We start from the raw sequence: 21,686 nt of genomic DNA, 5'->3' as shown, positions 1-21,686 counted from the left end.
CCCACCAATGCCTCCATCTTCCAGCCTTCTAAATTACCTTTTAATTAAAAAGGAAACTTATCAATAATCTCGCCACGCTAATACAATCAATAACCATGCAAATACTTTCATTGACTGTTGCACATATCGTATTCTTTCTTGCTTGCCATAAAAAAAAAAAGAACATTCATCATAGACGGGTGGTCATTTCTCAAGTCCTCCGCATTCGGTCATAAGTAGTCAAACAAGGTCGCACCGTTTGTGGCTAAATGGGTCAGCATTTTGACTAGATAAGGACATCTGGGTACACACCGACCTGTTTCTTATTCTGACCATTGAGAATTTCATTTGCGTAATCCTCCTTGTACTGATTAATTTAATCTTTTGTATGGATTGTGTGCGTTGTTGTTGTTGTTGCAGTAATTGGGATGCACGTTTTAAATAATGGTTCATACCCACATTTGACCGTAGGTTAATAAGTAACGATGAAGCAGGAAGTGAAATCGTTTTCTATTTTTTTTATTAAAATATTCGCAGCTAATGAATAAAAATGTATGAGCGGTTTTTACCGCGTGTGTAGGTTTCGGTTCTTTGTGAATGAAAAAGAAATCCATCAACTTGATGATGGAGCCATTGAAATTTTAATGATCCATTGTGAAAACGAGGTAATCCTCTTCTCTATACATCGATTGTTGTGGCGATTATGTGCAAGTTGCGACTAATTAATTTCAAATCACAGATTTTCCTTAATTATGTTTTCGTAATTTCCAAATTCATTTTACCTTCTCTATAAGGAAATGTCTCGAAATGATCCTCTAGCCACCACATTTTTTCCAGTTTTTATTTCATACTAGCCGCCTATGGCGACCAGCCAGTTTGCCAATCTTAATGTTCGTTAAAATTTTAATAATTAAATATTTTATGCAATTCCAACTTTAATAGATTCTTCAGCAAAATATTTTAAAACTTCAAATTTTGATAGTCATATAATTCACTCATAATATTATAAAGGCCTTCAGTCATAACGTGATATGTATCTCTCTAATTTTCTGTTACCCCTCGTCGAATTTATGCTTTAAATTAAAGTGTAAAGGATTAATCTGCAATTAATATAATAATATTTTTTACTGAAACAAAGCATTTTTTTTAATAATATGATTACTGATAATAGAGTCACTGAGCGTTTAAACTTTATGGGCACTAAAGAATATCTTTCTTAATTTATGTAATATCTCAAGAATTTGTCAACAAAATTTCTCAGATTCATCATGAACAGATCGATTCATTAACAATGTTTAATTTTAAATGCATCAAACACTAAGAAAATAAAATGAATCGTTTAAAATAATCGGTCTAAAACAGATTTAAAAAAACTACTTAAAAAACGATGCACTTAAAACTATAATCATATACAAAAAATATATATAACTAACATAAATACAATTTACTTACAAAAGCATGCAACTAACCTAAAAATAATTTAAATCATCCGTTGATAGTGGTTGTCATGACAACAATCAGAACAATGCGCATGCGTGAATTTTCTTCGCCAGTTAGGTAACGCAAATGCGTGAATTTTTCTACGCCAGTTGGGGTAATGCTATGCAGAGTATACATTTTTAATTTCCTTTATTCTGTGTTATTTTAATTCAAAAGTACTTCAGAATGAATCTGAAACATGGATTAATTAACAATGTTTAATTTTAAATGCATAAAACATTAAGAAAATAAACAGAATCGTTTGAAATAATCCGCCGAAAAATGTTAACCCTAGCCTTATTACTGTTGGGAGAAAAAAAATAAAGCCTTACTCATTTGGCGGTGGGGAAAATGGAAGATATTTTTGGCGGAAAAGTTGGCGGTGGGGAAAATGGAAGATTTTTTGGCGGGAAAGTTAGTTTTTAATTAATAATTAAAATTCTAATTAAAATTTCAAAAAAAGGGACCCCAGGTGCACATTCCCGACCTCTAAGGTATACATGTACCAAATTTGATAGCTGTATGTCAAATGACCTGGCCTGTAGAGCGCCAACACACACACACACACACACACACACACACATTGAGCTTTATTATAAGTATAGATGAACGTTTATGTCCTCCTAAATATCTTCTTTTCCCTTTTCAACATAAATGGAAAAATAAAACTTGGATAGAACCGCAGCCGGATAACCGGGAACCGGATCAATAACCGGACTATTTTGCCGATTTAATTCGTCTATTAATTTCACCATTTTTCAAACATAGCCAACTACTCAGAATATCCAATATTTTTTGTGCAAGTATAAATTAAAATAATACTTTCTTTAAGATGTAATTCATTAAAGTTGATTGACATAACTAAATAAATTTATGTAAATAAAGTGGGTGAAACAGCTATTATAGTTCCATCATCATAATGTTGAATTATTTTTTATTATTATAGTGTTGAACTATATTATATGTGTCTGTAAAAAAAAAAATTAGTGATGTTAAAAAATTGGATGTATTATGAAGCACTGCATTTAAATAAAAATAAAAACAGCGCATCGTTGGGTAGTTGATCGGGTTTTTTTTCCTTCTTTTTTTAAACTTATAAAGTATTTTATAATCGGATTTCTTCATGTTCTTGTGAAAAGCCAAGTTGAGTTATTAAATATTTAATTCCTTTTTAATTAATTTCAATTAATTATATTATAAATCACTTTCAATTAATTATAAATCATTACAGATAGTACTTTTTCATTTAGAAAGCATAATTTCAGATAGTTCAAAATTTCTACTTTTAAAGGTTAAATTAATTAAATTAGTAATGATTTTGGGCAAAAAGGTTAAAAGAAAAAGATATTTTTAAGATTTTATTATATTTATAATAATGAATTATAAAGACTTAAAAATAAAAAATAATAATAATGGATCTAAAAAGTTACACTTTTTAAATAAGTAATAAAGTGTTTTTAAATATGTTTATAATTAAATTTTTCATAGATAGCCCTTTTAAGTTTTCAAACTATAGCTTTTTGTTAATGTTTTTCTAGTATGCCGACAGTAATGATCGCCAAGCTTGAATTTTAAAGAAAAATGTCACATTTCGATAAGCATAGGAGATGCTAAAATCTATGCTGAAATTTTAAAAATAAGTCTTCAAAACTTAAAATAAATCGTGCGTTTTATTATACAAAGTTGCTCTATTTGGCACTTTCTTTACCGCTGCTAATTGAATAAATATCCCGAATTTTTCTGATGATTTCTTTGTGTATTTCTTTAATCACCACTGAGATTTTGGAAACATTGTAAGGTTTCTGTTTCTTATGCGCCATTTAATTTTTTCTTTATCTGAAACTATTAAACTATCGTTTCAATAGGATCTGACATTTTATGTTATTTCTAATAATTTTTGCCATTTTTTTTTTGTGTTTATCTGAACATACTAGCCGGTAAGACTTCTATTAAAAAAAGAAAATTGCATGTTTCAAATATTTCAGAATCTTAAGAATATGAATCATTCTTAAAAAACATAAACATTTTTCAAAATTCACTATTTCTTCGTCAATGTTGACCGTGACTAAGGATTTACTCGAAAAGAACAACAAATCAATTTTTGTCATTCCTTTTCTGTTCCACTGAGCATCCTCAAGGACACTATCACTTATCTGAACGCTTAGTTATTTTCTAAGTCAGTATTATTCTAACTGAAATAAAAAAGGATTTGTTTGATAAAAGTTCAGAATTCCTAGATTTTGTGATATTGAATTTTCGGCGATATCAAAAGAAAATTTATTTTTCATTTTCAAAAATTTGTTCCAGAGGTAATTAACATGGGAAATCAACATGAAATGAGATAAAGCCAAAAGTCCGGGTTCGATTACCGGGTAAGGCTTTTGAATTGCGCATGGTACATGAGTTTGCCATTTACCATGCAGATGTCTTATTAAGCGGCATCCTTATGTGAGAAAAGGTATAAAATTGAAATGCAAACATTATCTAAGATTATTTGGGTTGAAGCAAATAAATGACCTTCAATATTTATAGAAGGTCATTCTATAAATTCTATATTCTAAAGGTTCTGTGTTCTAGAAATATAGATTTCTAGAACACAGAATATGAAAGAACAATAACATTAAAATTAATGTTTCCCTCTTGACCTTGGTATTTTTCTTATTCCTAAAAGTCCTTGCTCGCAATGATTAATTTCAAAACTACTCCAAGGTAAATGTCAGTAAATCTTGACCTGATAGAATATCTGATCTCTTTAAATTGCTGGCCAGATTGGCATCTCTTTCCAAAAGTCTTCATACTTTTATCTTCTTCAGTAAAAAATCTTTAAAATTCTAAACCAAAAAATGTCTGCAGTTTTAATAAAACAGTTCGATAATCAGCTTCGATAACAGGCTTTGAAAGTTTAGCTATAAATTTCGATAAATCATAGCTTGCATGCTTCAATTTCTTGTAAAACTTAAGTAATTGACATACATGCTTTTATATTTGATGGAAGCAAATATATTTGTTGCGGGTCACTCCCCAAACTGGTAATTTGATACTCTTACAATCTTAGTGCATACGACACCCCTCATCCTTGAGACATTACTAGTTAACAGATACTACTGAAGCATTCTTCAACTGTTATAACACAACACAATTTGGTGCATTCAAATTAGAAAATCTGCTTGTACCAGATATGTAGCGAATGAGAATTAAAGCAGAAATGTACTTTTGAGGTACCGAGAGAAATGGTTTGGTCAATAATAGGTCTTCTTAAGTGAGATTGTTGTTATTTTGAATTATGAACGAAATTTGTTGTGATTTGAGGATGGTATGATTTTGTTTGTCTGGCAGCCACATATATACAATATTTCTCCATAGAAAAATAGAACAGAGTTTTAGAGAAAGCAATGACAATTTAATTTTTATTGATAAAATCTTTTCAAATTGCATATTTAGCCTTGGAATGTTTCTACGTTTATGTACTTGTACTTGATGATGCATATATTTCACAGAAAGAAAAGGTGTAATGCGTAAATCAACGGTTAAAAGTATTTTTAAATGCGTAGTGAATATAAAAAGAAGCTTTCCCCATGTTTAGGGAGGGACGAAGGAAAAAAAACTACAAACTGTTATAGAAAAATTCATATTAGTATAGTATGTGTAATTAATTGATGATGATGTCGTGTCCGCGTTACCATGGAAAGGGGGTGCAGTAGCTTCTGAGGGTAAAGACCCCTCAGCACCCGAGGGCAGAAGTCTGACTTCTAGCTCATATGAAGATGAAACTCACACATTCGCTTGCACAACCCCTTTTTACAGGGAAGCACATTCGCACACCTCACAGATAGAACACATATCAAGAACAACCATGCCCGAACCGGGATTCGAACCCGGGACGCCCAGATAACGGGGAAGATGTGCTACCCCATGCAAGGACGCCGGCGTGTAATTAATTTTACTCCTGCAATAAATAATTGTTTTTTTTTTTTTTGGTATTAAATGTATATCTTTTCTCCATAACATCTTTTAAGCCTCGAATGCAAATTCCCTAATTGATTCTTAGAAGTTAGTTTATCTATTATCAGTCATATCTCATTATTAACTATATTTAACATTTATTCTTTTTAAGTGCATTCTACAACCAGCAGGAGTATCCCCCCCCCGATACTTTCACACATAGTGTCTTATAAATGTAATTTTGTCTTATTAATCGCTTGCCATTGACGAATAACTTTTAGCATGCGATCGTGAACAATTAATCCACGATCAGAAGTACTACCACAAGTAGAAGAAAACCGAATGTATTTTGGATATCTTCATTCTGAACGATTAAAACCAAAATCTGACACATAGTTATAATTATAATCTCAGAATCATATACCAATTTTCATATATTTGACACATTGCGTTTTGAAAGTATCGCATCTGCATGCTTTTGGAAATATAGATCGACCGAAAGACAATCCACTTGTCAGATTTGGTTCCAAATTTGATAAAGGGTCTACATTTTAAATGTTAAATCTGTACACCAAATTAGTCATTTAGATCTCTTCCTTTTGTAATTATCGTGTTAACTTATATTTCTGACAGATTTCCTCTGAAAGAATTTCCTTCAAAATTTGATAGAAATTTGCGAATTTGGTTTATATATATATATGTGTGTGTGTGTGTGTGTGTGTGTGTGTGTGTGTGTGTGTGTGTGTGTGTGTGTGTGTGTGTGTGTGTGTGTGTGTGTGTGTGTGTGTGTGTGTGTGTGTGTGTGTGTGTGTGTGTGTGTGTGTGTGTGTGTGTGTGTGTGTGTGTGTGTGTGTGTGTGTGTGTGTGTGTGTGTGTGTGTGTGTGTGTGTGTGTGTGTAACATTATTTTGGTTGTAGCAGAATGCTGGTTTTAAGCAGTGAAGAGACTTTGTATTTTTAATTCTCTTTTTATATTCTGTTTAATATCCATCTCGGGAAAGCAATTTATTTACAAGCAGACACAGTGCGGCACAAAAGCAGAAGTAAAGAAGAGCGCGAAACAAATGATCACTAGTCTTATATAAAATAGGATTGCCGGCCACGCGCCAATTCAATACACGTGGCGACCTTTGACACCTTTTCAAGGGCACCGAAGGGATCACTTTCATTTGATACGTAGTACTGATGGCGCCTTATTTTTTCAAAGGAATTAATTAAACCGAAAGTGGAATTAGATCACGAAATAAGAGAATATTTTAGAATGAAGCTACGATGGACTAAATTAAAATAAAGTTTTGGAAATTAATTTGGATTAAATTAAGAGTGTAAAATATCATTACACACACATATATATATATATCGAATTTCATTCGTTTGCCCCATAATGTTTTTGAATTTCGTGTTCATAGACAAACTGACATAATTAAAAAATTGCATTTTTCGGATTCAGAGCGATTTGAACCTGGAGATTCGTCAAAATTCCGAACTCGAATTTTTTGACAATCATAAGGCTTTCTATTTCTGTACTTAGTATAAGAAAGTATTTAAGTTATGGATTTAATTAGTAATAAACTTTATTTATAAATATATTATTAATACTACAATACATTTTATTTTTAAATATATTATTTCAAAAATATTTGAACCTATTTGCTCATTCCATATAAATAGCTTTGTAAAAAAAAAAGCCGATAGATGAAAAGATAAATAGATATATATATAAGCAGGACATAGCTTACAATCTCAAGAATGCATTTCAATGTCAAGAATTTTGTCATTTCTTAAATTTCCCCATGTCCTGAATGTTAGTCATGACTCAAGACTTACTTGAAAATGGAAACAAAGCAATTTATTGTTTTTCCTGTAGAATTAATAACCGACGATGACGTTTTGCGGAATCAGGCTAGGTTGGTCGAATCGCTGTTCAAAACACGCTTCTCTGGCAAGCTGACAGATAGCAGGCGATGTTTAACGGCGGACATCCCGCTGTCTCGCTTTTTGATACTTTGTGGTTGACGGACGGACGTACCTTTCATATCTTCTTTTTCTTTGGAGCATATCGGCAGAGTGAGCAGACTTGTAAAATGTTTATACTACTTCTTCTTCTGCTTTTGAAAAGGAAGCTGAAAAGGGTGAATGATGCATGATGGGATAAGAATTTTGAGGTGTCTAATACTTTGTTACCCACGTTTAATAATACCCACTTTTTTGTTACTTTCTAATAATAACTTTAAAGCCCCACTAGTTTAATTATTCTTATGAATACTCTTGTAATAGAAATATGAAGAATGAGAAAAAAGGCAAAAGATATTGAAATATGCTTGTTTTACTTATTTTTATTTGACTTTTCTTGATTCATATTTGTAACAAAAAAAATTGATTGATTTTTTTTTACTTCTTTTTGTACCAGTAGTGGTACATTTAGGCATATTTCGGCTCTAAGCCGTATACATTATTATGCCTTTCATTTAATAAACTATTCGTTGTAGTCTCACGTTTCAACACATTTTTAAATAACATGTTAATGATTTATTTTAAATTAATTTTTTATTGTGATTAATTATTTCTTGTGAATGTATGTTGTCTGTGTTTGTAAACTATATTATCTAAACAGAGATGCGTGATATATATAAATACAGTAACAATTAAGTGAGCGTTACTGAAACAGATACTAACCTGGCCCATTAAATTTTACAAATGTTAGATCGTACTAATATTTTTTTATTTATTCCAAAAATATTTATCTTTTACAAATTTATTTATATTTAAAATAGGCTAATAACATCTTTTTAATCCATTTGCCTACTCCCCATCTCGGCCCATAAGTGTCTGCGTAGTCAGAATCCACCATTGTATACAATAGTTTGTATACAAAATTTTGCCCAGCAGCCTATTTCTGATGAATATACAATGTTTGAAAATTTCCACTGCTAAATTGTCAGCTGTTTGTTTAATTTCAATGCAATTTCAGGATTATACAAGTGGTGCCATCTGGTTGTAAATGTGAGAAAAAGCGTTTTTTAGATTCCATAATATTTATAATAATGAATTTTAATATAATTTAAAAACTAAAAATGAAAAAGTTTTAAAACAAGCCTTTATTAGCATAATGAAAACAGGGAATATATTTTTTTTAAAAGATGGTCGTCGAAATAAAATCAAAAATTGCGGATGTGTGATGTGTTGAAAATTAAATGGTACTAAAATTAAGTCACAATGAATGTCATAAAAGAGAAAAAATCCTTTTCTGTCATCAAAAATTAAAATGTAGAAATAATTAAAATTCCAATATTTTAGGGTATTTGTTTTAGAGATCATCATCTCGTTATTTTTTTAATTTTGTTCCGAAGGAATTTTGATTTTTTTTTAAAGACTAATTTTTTACTGCTTAATGCATTAATAAAAAGCGTGTTTTTAAAAACTTTTTTATTTGCATTATTTATATGAAAAAAATTCCGTATTTTCTATTATAGTCGAGGAACTTTTGGAAATTTTTTTCATAGAAGCAAAAATATTTAATCTGAAATATTATAAAATACCATACATATAAAATATATATAATCTGAAATCTTGTGTTGAGTATTTTCATTAAAAGTTAATGTAAAAATCTGCAATACACAATTTAGCAATCTTAACGAAATGCAGAAGCTGTGAGGCATTCAGTTATTGGCTTGAAATTAAATAAAGGAAATTTATTTTATTCTATTTATTTTACAAGAAAATTTTCAACTTTTCTTTGATTGCCTTCAACTTAATTGGATGTATTCGAGGGTTGCTTCTTGCCTAGTAATTTACATCAATGATTTTTTTTATGAGGCAGTATTTTTTCTCTGAATTATTCTATGGATTTTTCATAATTCATTATAATCACAAGCAAGAGCACTTATAATATATTTTACAAAATGATATTAAAATTATTGTTTTTTTTTTCTTTGACAGGTGTTTGGGGACGAGCGTATGCAGGTCTGGGACTTGGTTGCGCCCTTGGCGGCGGAACTTCGTCTCCAGGAACCTCGACTTTTCATGGCTGAAAGCGGAGCGCCTGTCGACTGCTCAGCCCCTGCCACACTTTTGGACGGAGAGCCCTTGCTCTTACAAGAAGGGCAATTGCCATGGGACACCCGGTCTGGTAAGCTCATTTTCATCTTCTTTCACTAACAGTGAGAAATTCTAGTTTGAAGTTTTCATTAATTTAATGAACATAATACTTCATTAAAAATACGGAATAATAGCCACCTCCTTTTCTGAAAATGTTCATTTAATTTGCTTGTTGGTGATCTATCTCCCACGATTGTGCTAATACCGGATGCGTTAACCTCGACTCAAAGTTTGATCTAACGTTTTGAATCGGCGAATCCGCCAGTTGAAGAAATAATTGTAACCGTGTGGTGATTATACGTTATGATAACTGCAACAGTCTACTGAGATAACTGTAAATTTATACAAGGTATAGGGGATGTTTAATCCAATTAAATATGATCTGGTATTTGAAGGTTTGTGCATGCTAGTTAATAGTGGCAAAAGAAATTGCAGTTGTTGCTACCTTAGTGGAAGTATTGTTTTGTTCAAATTTGTTAAATCAAAGCATCAGACGTAAAAACTTAATTATTAAATTTATCAATTATTCACCTCTTATTGTCATGCACGCATAAAAATGAATGGTTGACTATATACGTTCCAGTCTTCCTTCGGGCTTGGTGTTAAAAGACCGTCAACGGTTCGAAGCATCTTCCAACTTGAATGTTCTTGATATTGGAAACTTGTAGGTTGAAGTCTTGTAACATGCTGCTACTAACTATCAAGGTGCCGGTGTTTGAAGGCATCCTTATAATCGATTGGCGCTGACTAGACCACGGTTCTAGCTGTAGCTTCTAAAGACAATGTTTAAACTAAATAAAATTAATCATAAAATATGACCTTGGGGCTCTTCAAAATTAAACTGATCTAATCTACCTTTTGCATTACGTAGCTGTTGTAATTTTCCGTTTGTTTGCATAATTGTTTTGATCTGTTTATTTAAATTATATTATTTGTAACCCCCATGGTGTCAGATGCCATTTCAGAATTTTAACAATAAAGTTGTACAAATTGGATATTTAAGTTTCATTTGGAAAATTATATGAGAGTTTTAGGGGGATTATTTCAGTGCTACTAGTTTCAGCCGTGGTCAGATGATTTTAATTTTTTTAAATTTTACTAAGTATTATGTATAGTTTCTAGATCTATAATATTTGATGTTAGTCGATTGTAGTTTGCATAGTTTTAGTATAGGTCTATGTTGTTTCATATTATTTGTCCACTTCTTGACATTTTAAATATTTTAAACAACTAATATCTTAATCTAAGTTCTTATTATCTTTTTTAATAGTTCTTTCCAGTCAGATTTGACAAACTATTTTTTACCATTTTTAGAATTCCAATGAGAAATTGCAGAATGCTTTTAGATTTTGATTTTTTTATACCATTTCACCATATGTTTATCACTATTATTCTGTTTATTCCCATACGCTTGGTGTAGCATGTTCAAACATGACTTTTGCGCTAGTAAAATCCACCCACCAATCTGATTGTCTTATTGAAATGAAATATAATCATGGCTGAAAAGCTAATTTCTAATCCGTTTGTAATACGCATATATTTTATTTAAGCATGTACTGAAAAAAAAACTCTTTACATAAAGCAAAGAATTATTTATTACGTTGTTTGAGTCATTAAATTCATTTCTGAAAAAAAAAATTGAAATATAAATTTTATACTAATTTCACGATATTATTAGTCATTTGTCGTAATAATATTTAAAAATTAAAAATGCTCCACTCTTCTGCAGCTAAAACTAACTGAATTATGAAGCTTTAAATATCATTGTTTTAGATGATTTGACACCATTTGAATGCTTGCTTCAAGAAAGATCATCCGATCAACTCATGGCGTTTTCTCGATGGACCTAAAATAATGAAATTCTAATATTCGTGACTCGGTCCGTTTCGATAAAAGATTGGAATATTTTTTAAAAAAATGTTATTATGTCAAGAATGATTTACTAAAAATGGGTAAAATAATTTATTGAAGTTTGGCGTATTGCATGAACATATAGTGTCTATAATTTCTTCTATAGTGCATTTAAAAAAATGTCTTTATATGGTTTAAAGCTTCTTTCTAGTTGGAAATATATGCTTATCTGTAACAGTTTAAAATCTAGCTGTTCCGTCTCGATTAGAATGATAATTTATATATGAATGTGCTATCTGTATTTTAAATAGCCTGTTTTCGTATTTCAGTCATTTTCTTTACTTAAGGCTGCACTCTTTCGCAACAAAAATGACTTAAAATGAAATAGAATAAAATATTCTTCCACTCTTACTCCCACAGAATGCATTCCAAATTATCATTAATAGCTATTGAAATTATCTACTCTTAATAAAACCGATAAAATCTATAATACTCTTGTATTCTATATATATTTATATATAAGTTTTTTTACCTGCATTGCATACTAAACGAATCAAAAGTAAAGTAATAAGTCCTTGAAAATTGGTAGGCAATAAATTAAGGATTCGGATAAAAAACTTTTAATAAGTATCTCTGTCTTGATAACTTAATGCTCCATCCCACGAAATTTATCTATTTTAGTATTCCACCAACCGTTTCCTAAGAACCACACACGGCGTTCTTTTTATCAAACCTCATCGTCTGCTTTTAGAAATCATGGTAAATCCTTTCTTGGTGAAACTACTATTCAATTAACTTCAGCATGGTTGAAGATAACAAAGCTTCGAGTGCAATCTCTGCCTGGCCAGTCTTCTGCCTATGCAGTAACCTCAATCAGATGGCTAGTGACATGAATTATGGGAATATCCTGTAACTTGTCACAGAAAAACTTTTTCTCGGCTATCACGCCCGCGTTCAAATTGCTGGATGCCTCGGGGCTTACAAGTGCGGGCTGAAACTAAATGTCGTGACCATTCTTACCACTACATCTTGAGAAAGTACATGGGTCTGGGTTGTGAGGTTAAAAGAGCAAGACTTCCACATGCAGTCTTTGTTCTCATGCAAAATTGCCAGTGTTATTTCTTGTTTTTATCAAAATATGTCTGAAAATGAAGATTGTGGCTTGCACTACTGATTTTGCATAGTTTGAGAAGCAGGTGCTTGTCAAAGTTCGTTACCAGAAGTAACATGAAATTATTTATTATTATTATTTATTTTTTTTTTGAATTTCTGCTTGAATACGTAAAATTCCTGCTTATTTGTTTGATTTGAAGGAGTTTCTTGGTGTGAAAACTATTTTTGATCATGTTGAACCAAACATATGGTATGGATTGAAGTTTGGTTGTTAATTGTTTGAATGTTCTATCATTTATTATAAGTTTTCAGCTTGTATAACTTGCAAAAAACACTAGTATAGACTTTAAAAGATGTAAAACAAATAGTAAATAATGGAAATGAAGAAATGTATAAAAGATGTCTTTTAGTGTAATACAGGAAGAATTAAAACAATAGATGCATTGATAATTAAAATATGGGCATTCTATTGGAATACAGAAAATCTGTACCTTGACTTTGGCATATTGAACATGGAAGGGCGAATTTCCTTTAACCCTTTCTAGGGCCGTGGGAAGTATGCTTCCCACCAAATTTATCAATCTTTGTATGAAATTATGTAGGTTGTCATAAGTTCCGACACATTTTTTTAGAAAGATAGAAACTTAAATGCTTCAGTTCTTTATCTCAGACAAAATGATGTGTCTTGATTCGTTACTTAATTATTAATTAACCAAATTAATTAATTAATCAAATTAAATTTATCTAATAAGCTAAATGAATCTCTTTTCTTATTCTAATTTCAAGCCTAAAAATATTTTAACATAATATGACTAGAAAAAAAACGGCCCTTTAAAGGGTTAAAACAAATGGTTATGCATTATTTTTATTTAAAGTTGATTTTATTAAGTTGATTAAAGTTGATTATTTTTATTTAAGTTGATTAGAAAAAGCTGATGCCATTTTTTTCGTGCCCGCTGTAATACTTAAAAAATATGCCACTTTAATAATCAGATTGGTAATCTCATTGATTTTACTGATGCGTATGAGTGGCATTTAAATTTTCTCGAAATGACTTGGAGAAAGTTTCAGTTTTTGAAACTTTTCGTTTAGACATGAACTTTTAAACAGAACAGAGCTTTAATAATGAACTACTTTATTTAATAGTTATTTATTTTATGTGTGTGAACATTTGACGTGTATTTGTTTAAATATAAATATTAAATAAATAAAAAACTTTTTGAATTTACTAATATTACTTATTGCCAAAGCAAACCAAATTAACTATATCAATAATGAAATAGGGTTTTTAAAAATAATTCAAAAATCTTTTTGTATTTATAATCATGTATATCTAACTGAAGCAAAAATCAATTGTAAAATTGCATATAATTGTAAATTACGGTTTTGTAAGCTTTAATAAGTTTTGTAAGCTAATAAATATATGTAAGTATAATTTTATTGTTTAAACTCTAATTAGTCATAATCATTTTCTTACCTAATTTTGTCTCCAAATTAAATTATGTTTAGTAATACAAATTAATTATAGGGAAAAATTAATATTTAATAATTTTATGTTTAAATTGATTAATTTTATTTAGATTAATTAAAAGTGTTATTGTTACCCAAAATATGTTCCATCTCAGCGCATATAATTGTGATATGATGTCGCCTGTTGATTGTTAAAAGCAGATTACTCCAGTGGTGGCCAAAGAAAATGAAGATCTAAACGGCAACACGTCTTAAAGAACGAAATAATTCAATTATCAGTAATTACTCAGTAATTGATAATACCATAGAATAGATATTATCGAATGAATATAAATCTCCAATGGTAACCTGCCGATTTATAACTATAATAATTAGCACTAATGTGATATACGACTATGTACTAACAAAATTCGAAAAAAAAAATATTTTAAAAGAAGAAAAAAATTACAATAATGAAGAATTTGATACTTTATAAAGCACTTTTAAAGGGTTTAATTCAATTGGTTTTCTTGGAAACTATTCCATCGAATACATAAAAAATAACATGTTGTTCCTTCTTTTCTTGCATGTCTTTGTCATTTTTAATTCCATCAACATCTTTCAACAGCCGTCGAAGTAATAATTAAATATATTATAAGAATATTTATCGTCATTGTTATGCACAATGTTTCGTTATTGATTGTCAATATGTTTCATTGGATTTCCATTCATGTAAAACGAAGACTGTCTTTTAGGGGTTTTCAGAATCATAGAAATGATTGAAAATTCTCTGGCCTCTTTTCTTTACTTGGCACTTAAAACCAACTTCAGAAACCCCTCGCCTTAATAATTACATGCGAGTTCTCTTGTAATTACTTCTTTGACTTTTTTCCTTTGTATTTTTCTGTACTGTCAAAGCTATCAGGATTTGAATTCATGGCCCTGATTTGACAACATAACATTGTTTCTTTTTGCTTACAAATCCTACTAGTCTAAATCAAAATCGTCAAGGTTACTTTAGCAAGAACTTTCTCTATCTCTCTTTCTGTCTGTTCAGCGAAAAATAAAAAGTCTTCTGAGCTTTTAATCTTTTCATTATGTTGTTTTGGGCGGCGACTTTCAGATCTAAACGTCCACGTCAACGAAACGGACTTGTGGTTTGTGCCATGACACCCTCGTATTCTGGCGAGTTTTAATTAGAGCCATGGGCGTGCATTGGGCCTGTATGCTGACACAAAGAGCCATGTTTCCTATGCGCGTGTATCGAAGGCGGAGATGTTATAATGCAATATAATAAAATTTAATGACGATGCAGGCCAGGCATAGATTTCTTTTTCATTTTTCCGCTTGAAAGATACGTTGTTTTTTGTTTCTTTTGATGTTGTAAATGATAATGGGGAATGTTATTTTTACATTCTTACGCTATGTTGCTAAGTTAGAGGTGCAGTGTATCCATGATTGGAAATTGCCCCACTCATAGACGCCTATAACCGTATGCATAGAAAAGAAAGGAAATGTGGGTATCTTTTAAAAAAGATCTAGATGGGTTGTTTAACTAAAAAATATTATGCTGGTTCGATTATCATGACAAGCAAGTGTATTTCTGGTTAATTAATAAATCAGACAATTATCTACAATATCAGAATAAAATATGGTATGATTGTCATTGCCATCCCTTCCCACATTCCTTCACTTTAAAGTGAGCAAAGGCAAACATACTCTGGATATAAGCAAGTGTATTTCTGGTTAATTAATAAATCAGACAATTATCTACAATATCAGAATAAAATATGGCATGATTGTCATTGCCATCCCTTCCCACATTCCTTCACTTTACAGTGAGCAAATGCAAACATACTCTGGATATAAGCAAGTGCATTTCTGGTTAATTAATAAATCAGACAATTATCTACAATATCAGAATAAAATATGGCATGATTGTCATTGCCATCCCTTCCCACATTCCTTCACTTTACAGTGAGCAAATGCAAACATACTCTGGATATAAGCAAGTGTATTTCTGGTTAATTAATAAATCAGACAATTATCTACAATATCAGAATAAAATATGGCATGATTGTCATTGCCATCCCTTCCCACATTCCTTCACTTTACAGTGAGCAAATGCAAACATCCTCTGGATATAAGCAAGTGTATTTCTGGTTAATTAATAAATCAGACAATTATCTACAATATTAGAATAAAATATGGCATGATTGTCATTGCCATCCCTTCCCACATTCCTTCACTTTAAAGTGAGCAAAATGCAAACATCCTCTGGATATTCCATCTATCTACAAGAAACAACGAATGTTGTAAATGATAAGTTAGGATATTATTTTTATATTCTTAGGTTATATTGCTACGTTAGAGGTACAGTGTGTCCATGATTGGAAATTTCCTCTCTCAAAGATACCTAAAACCGTAACTATGCATCAAAAAGAAATGTGGTACCTTTTGAAAAAGGGTCTAGAAAGCATGTTTAACTTTAAAAATTATGATGAAATTAATTAATTGAACGATACCATGACAAGAAAGTAAATTTCTATTTAATTAATAAATCAGATACTTATCTATAATATCAGTCTCAATATCAAAATAAAACATGGCATGATTGTCATTGCCATCCTTTCCCACATTCCTTCACTTTAAAGTGAGCAAATTGCAAACATCCTCTGGATATTTCATCTATCTACAAGAAACAACGAATGTTGTAAATGATAAGGGAGGATATTATTTTTACATTCTTAGGCTATGTTTCTATGTTAGAGGTACAGTGGGCCCATGATGGGAAGATTCCTCTCTCAAAGATCCCTATAACCGTAACTATGCATCTAAAATAAAGAAAATGTGGGTATCCTTTTTAAAATAAAATGGTTTAGAAAGGTTGTTTAATGAAAAAAATTATAATGGTTCCATAAACATGACAAACAAATGCATTTCTGTTTAATTAATTAATCAGGCATTTATCTGCAATATCGAAACAAAATATAACATGAGTATCAATGCCACCCCTTCCCATATATTTCCACTTCAAGGTGAGCAAATACAAACATCCTCTTTGTGTGCTATCTATCTACAGTTTTTGAGCTAGTGAACGACATATAAATTCTGGCATATAAAATTTAATGGGCAACCTTTCAAACCATACAAATCAAATTGATTTTACGGATGCCTAAAATGGAGCGACAGGATATCTAAAACCCACACTAAGGATCATTGAAACAAATTTTTTGATTAGTAAATCAGCTGAAACAATAATGAAGCCAAAAACAAATATCCCGTTGGATTAAAAATTGAAAAACATTGCTCTCATATAACAATTTTGTTGGTACACTAATTGATATCAAAACTCAAATTTATTTTTGAAAATTTTATTTATACTGCTTTTATTGGTGTTTAACATTATTTTTTAACATATTTTGAACATTATTTTTTTCTGGGATATAAAAATTGTAATTACTTTGAAAATGATCCTATCTTAAAATGGTAATCTGTGAATTCATGCTTTAAGATCGAACTAAAAATCAAAACATTGATGTTTTCTTTCCATGTTTGAAATAATATCTAATCTATACTTATAATAAAGCTCAATGTGTGTCTGGCGCTCTACAGGCCAGACCGTTTGACATACAGCTACCAAATTTGGTACATGTATACCTTGGAGGTTGGGAATGTGCACCTGGGGTTTCTTTTTTCGAATTTTTAATTAGAATTTTAATTATTAATTAAAAACTAACTTTCCCGCCAAAAAAATCTTCCATTTTCCCCACCGCCAACTTTTCCGCCAAAAAAATCTTCCATTATCCCCAGCGCCAAACGAGAAAGGCTTCAGTTTTTTTTCTCCCAACAGTAATGAGGCTAGGGTTAAAATTTTTCGGCGGATTATTTCAATCGGTTCTGTTTATTTTCTTCATGTTTGATGCATTTAAAATTAAACATTGTTAATGAATCAATCATTCAGATTCATTCTGAAGTACTTTTGAATTAAAATAAAACAGAATAAAGGAAATTAAAAATTTCTAATCCGCATAGCGTTACCCCAACTGGCGTAGAAAAAATCACGTATTTGCGTTACGTAACCAGCGATCACGTATTTGCGTTACGTAACCAGCGATCACGTATTTGCGTTACGTAACCGGCTATATTATTATATTAATTGAAGATAAATTCTTTCCACTTTAATTTAAAGCATAAATTCTACCGTTTTCAACCGTTTATTTTAAACGATTCGTTTTATTTTCTTAGTGTTTGATGCATTTAAATTTAAACATTGTTAATTAATCGATCTGCTCATAATGAATCTAAGAAAATTTTGTTGACCAACTCTTGAGATATTACATAAATTAAAAAAGATATTCTTTAGTGCCCATAAAGTTTAAACGCTGAGTGACTCTATTTTCAGTAATCAGATTATAAAAAAATGCTTTGTTTCAGTAAAAAATATTATTATATTAATTGAAGATAAATTCTTTCCACTTTAATTTAAAGCATAAATTCTACGGGTGCTAACAGAAAATGAGAGAGATACATATTACGTTATGACTGAAGGCCTTTATAATATTATGAATGAATTATATGATAATCAAAATTTGAAGTTTTAAAATATTTTGATGAAGAAGCTATTAAAGTAGAAATTGCATAAAATATTTAATTATTAAAATTTTAACGAACATTAAGATTGGCGAACCGGCTGGTCGCCAAAGGCGGCTAATATTTAATAAAATTGTCAATATCTTTGTAATAAATATTAAATATGCCAATATCTTAGTATTTTAACAAAATGCATACTTTGAAAACGAGGTTCGGAACGAATATTTTTAGAGGCCAAATATTATATGAATGTATGTATGTATGATATTGTTTATTCAAGCGAATGTAAATTCAACAATATTATTGTATTAAATTTAATATAATTAGTTTATAAAAGTCAGTTTTAATAAATATTTCCCCATTCAAAATTTAGCTTTAAATTGTTAATTTTCTCAAATAGGCCGATGAAAATGTTTCGAAATCGTTTATATTCAAATTAGTTTGAATAATTTTTATTGCTGCCAAATAAACAGACTTAAAACCTTTGGGGAAAATGCCTACTTGTAAAAAAATGAAGATTATCTCTTTTGCATCTGTACGTCATATCATATAACAATTTTTACATTTTTTAGTACCACTTTTTGATTTTTTTTGCATGACCTTTTGTTGTTAGATTTTGATGCCATAGATTCGTTAGACTCTCTCTATCGCCTTAAGATAAATTACTAAAAATTTTATCTGATACATTAAATGATTTGTTAGATCAGGTCAAAGTTTGATTGTGTGGTTTATTGGGGCAAGAGTTAGTTACATTTCACTAGTGGGCAGGTCAAAGTTTCAATGAAATGTTTGTAGAAATGCATCTCAAAAGGTATAGATGGTATAATGTTAAATATGAAAATATAATTTATGCTCTGAAATCCTTGCTAATTAGTTATTGGCATAAAAGCTACATTTGACCAGTGGGCAGGTCAAAGTTTCAATGAAATGTTTGTAGAAATGCACCTCAAAACATACAGATAGTGTAAGTTGAAATACTAAAAATGTAGTTTAAGATGAAATCCTTGCTAATTAGTATAATTATACATTATAATATCTTCAATTATTTTTCAAGCTTTTTGTGTTAGTATATTAAACATGTAACGAATCTAGCATACAGAATTATAGCCAGATATTGAAGGGCTAAGAATTCGTGGCTTATTAAAATGATTTTCTAAATTCAATACTGATAGATAACACTTGGTGGAAATCTTGAACTAAATTAAAGCAGTCTCAGAAAATTTATTTCTAAATATTTTATATTCTCCCTCATGTCAATGAAATGATAAATCAAAGCAGAACCTGCAATGCTACTTAATGAACATTCATAGGAAATAGAAGACTGAAGCTTCTATCACTAAACAGGTGTATTTAGTCCGGATTCAAATCGCTGACAGTTGTAAATTGCTTGTCAGCTTTGTCATTAAGTAGCCTATCTATTATTGATCAAAGATTAGGTGAAACTTATGAAAAAAAAAGTGCATACTGCCCTTGAAACAAATTTGGTTATCTTTACAAATGATTCTCTAAGATTATTGTAAGATGTCTGTAGGAAGAACTCAAAATAAATGTAACCTTCGAGAGGGAAAAAGAATTTTTTTTTTTAAATCTTAATATGTATAAAAGTCATTGTGGCAGTGCATGTATGTATGTGTGTTCCACATCTCCTCCTAAACAACTTGGCCTATTTCAACCAAATTTGTTCATTTATTCTTAATTTAAGATAAAAGAAAGTACTCTGCCAACTCTTCAAAATGCAAAACTTAATTAAGTATTTCAATTAATTAGAAGTTAACTCCAGTTTTGCTGTATTCCTGCAGTAACTTTGGATTAAATTATTTTAAAAGAAACATTTTAATTCCATCGTAATATTCAAAATTTTACCTTTTCATCAATACATTTTTTTTATATATTTTCCATGCAATTTGTTCTTCAATTTGTAGTAGTTTTTTTTTTAATTTAGCGTAGATGACTTTGAAATACAGTGATAGTGAGACTCTACTACTATTTTTAAAATTTCTGTTTTCATATCTTTTGGAATTTCTTTTATTAATGTAAAGAAGTTATTTAACGGTATTAACGAACTGATATAAACTGAATTTTCAAGCAGTTAAAAGAGATTAAATAATTTAAAATCGATTGCAAAATTTGTGCTGAGCAAACAAACAAACAAACAGTCCAGAAAGAAAATTAATGAAGCGGGTTAATTAAATAAATAAATAAAAATGAACGATGATAATTGATGATGATAATCATTATTGTTTATGATTAGGATTGGTGTCAAAGACTCAACGTACCACTGGCGTATTTAATTAATGACCTTAACATGCAATTCAAGATCATTTAGTTTAGTTTCCATATATTTCGAAATAAATAAAAAATGGATTCTTTCATTGTTTTAAATCTTAATATTTAATAAAGGGTCAGAAACCAGCGGAAATTGTTTCCCGTAAACTTTCACGCATACTCTAATAAAGGTGTTAACCCCTTCCCCTGCAAAAAATTTGAGACTTTGAGTAAGGCCACAAATTCCTTACATGCCATTGGTGAATATAGTTACAAAATATTGATTTTTGGCTTCAATTTATCATTTTTACTGATTCTACTACATGGTGAATTTTTGGGGATTAATTTTAAGCCATCTAGCAATAAGTGAACGAAAATCAAATTCATCTTTCTGACGCATTCTTTCAAACCTATTGAAATCAAAATTTGACATAGAACTGCAATTGCAGTCACAAATTCATATACCAAATTTCGCGTTATTGCGTTTTTGAGTTGTGACGGATTGGCGATGAACGAGGATAGAACCTGGGACCTTGTGGTTCGCAGCCAGTAACATGACCACGATACAAAAGCAACTGCTCAGGTAGTGTAGCTGTTAACTGGCTTACAAGCTTTCACCACAGAGTTATCGCGTTTTTGTGGTCTGTATTCTTGCGAATGTACAGACCGAAAGAAAATCAACACGTCGAAGGATTTGATCCCAGATTTGACATTATCTGCAATTTAGATCTCAAATTTGTGTACAAAATGTCATCCATCTAGCTCTCTTCGTTTTATAGTTATCGTGTTAACTTTTATTCGAATAGCCATCCTCTGAATTGATTTCGCTCAAAATTTGATAGAAATCAACAAATTTGCTTTTAAAACTGTATTCCAAATTTCACCAATCTACATCAATTACCTCTGTCACAGACAGAC

The 21,686-nt window shown here is 30.4% G+C and overlaps 1 protein-coding gene across 4 annotated transcripts in view; it reads left to right on the top strand.

Annotated features, from left to right (window-relative positions):
- The window catches only part of LOC129981100 (uncharacterized), a 577,941-nt gene that overhangs the window by 169,688 nt on the left and 386,567 nt on the right, over window positions 1-21,686 (top strand). For all 4 annotated transcript variants that reach the window (XM_056091770.1, XM_056091772.1, XM_056091773.1 and 1 more), the window contains exon 2: window positions 9,339-9,528. In XM_056091770.1, the coding sequence (XP_055947745.1) occupies window positions 9,339-9,528 (190 nt within the window). The remainder of the gene's footprint in view (window positions 1-9,338; window positions 9,529-21,686) is intronic.

The sequence above is a fragment of the Argiope bruennichi genome, chromosome 8, assembly GCF_947563725.1.
Source record: "Argiope bruennichi chromosome 8, qqArgBrue1.1, whole genome shotgun sequence".
NCBI classification, from domain to species: Eukaryota; Metazoa; Arthropoda; class Arachnida; order Araneae; family Araneidae; genus Argiope; species Argiope bruennichi.
This window is presented reverse-complemented; position numbering and strand designations above follow the sequence as displayed.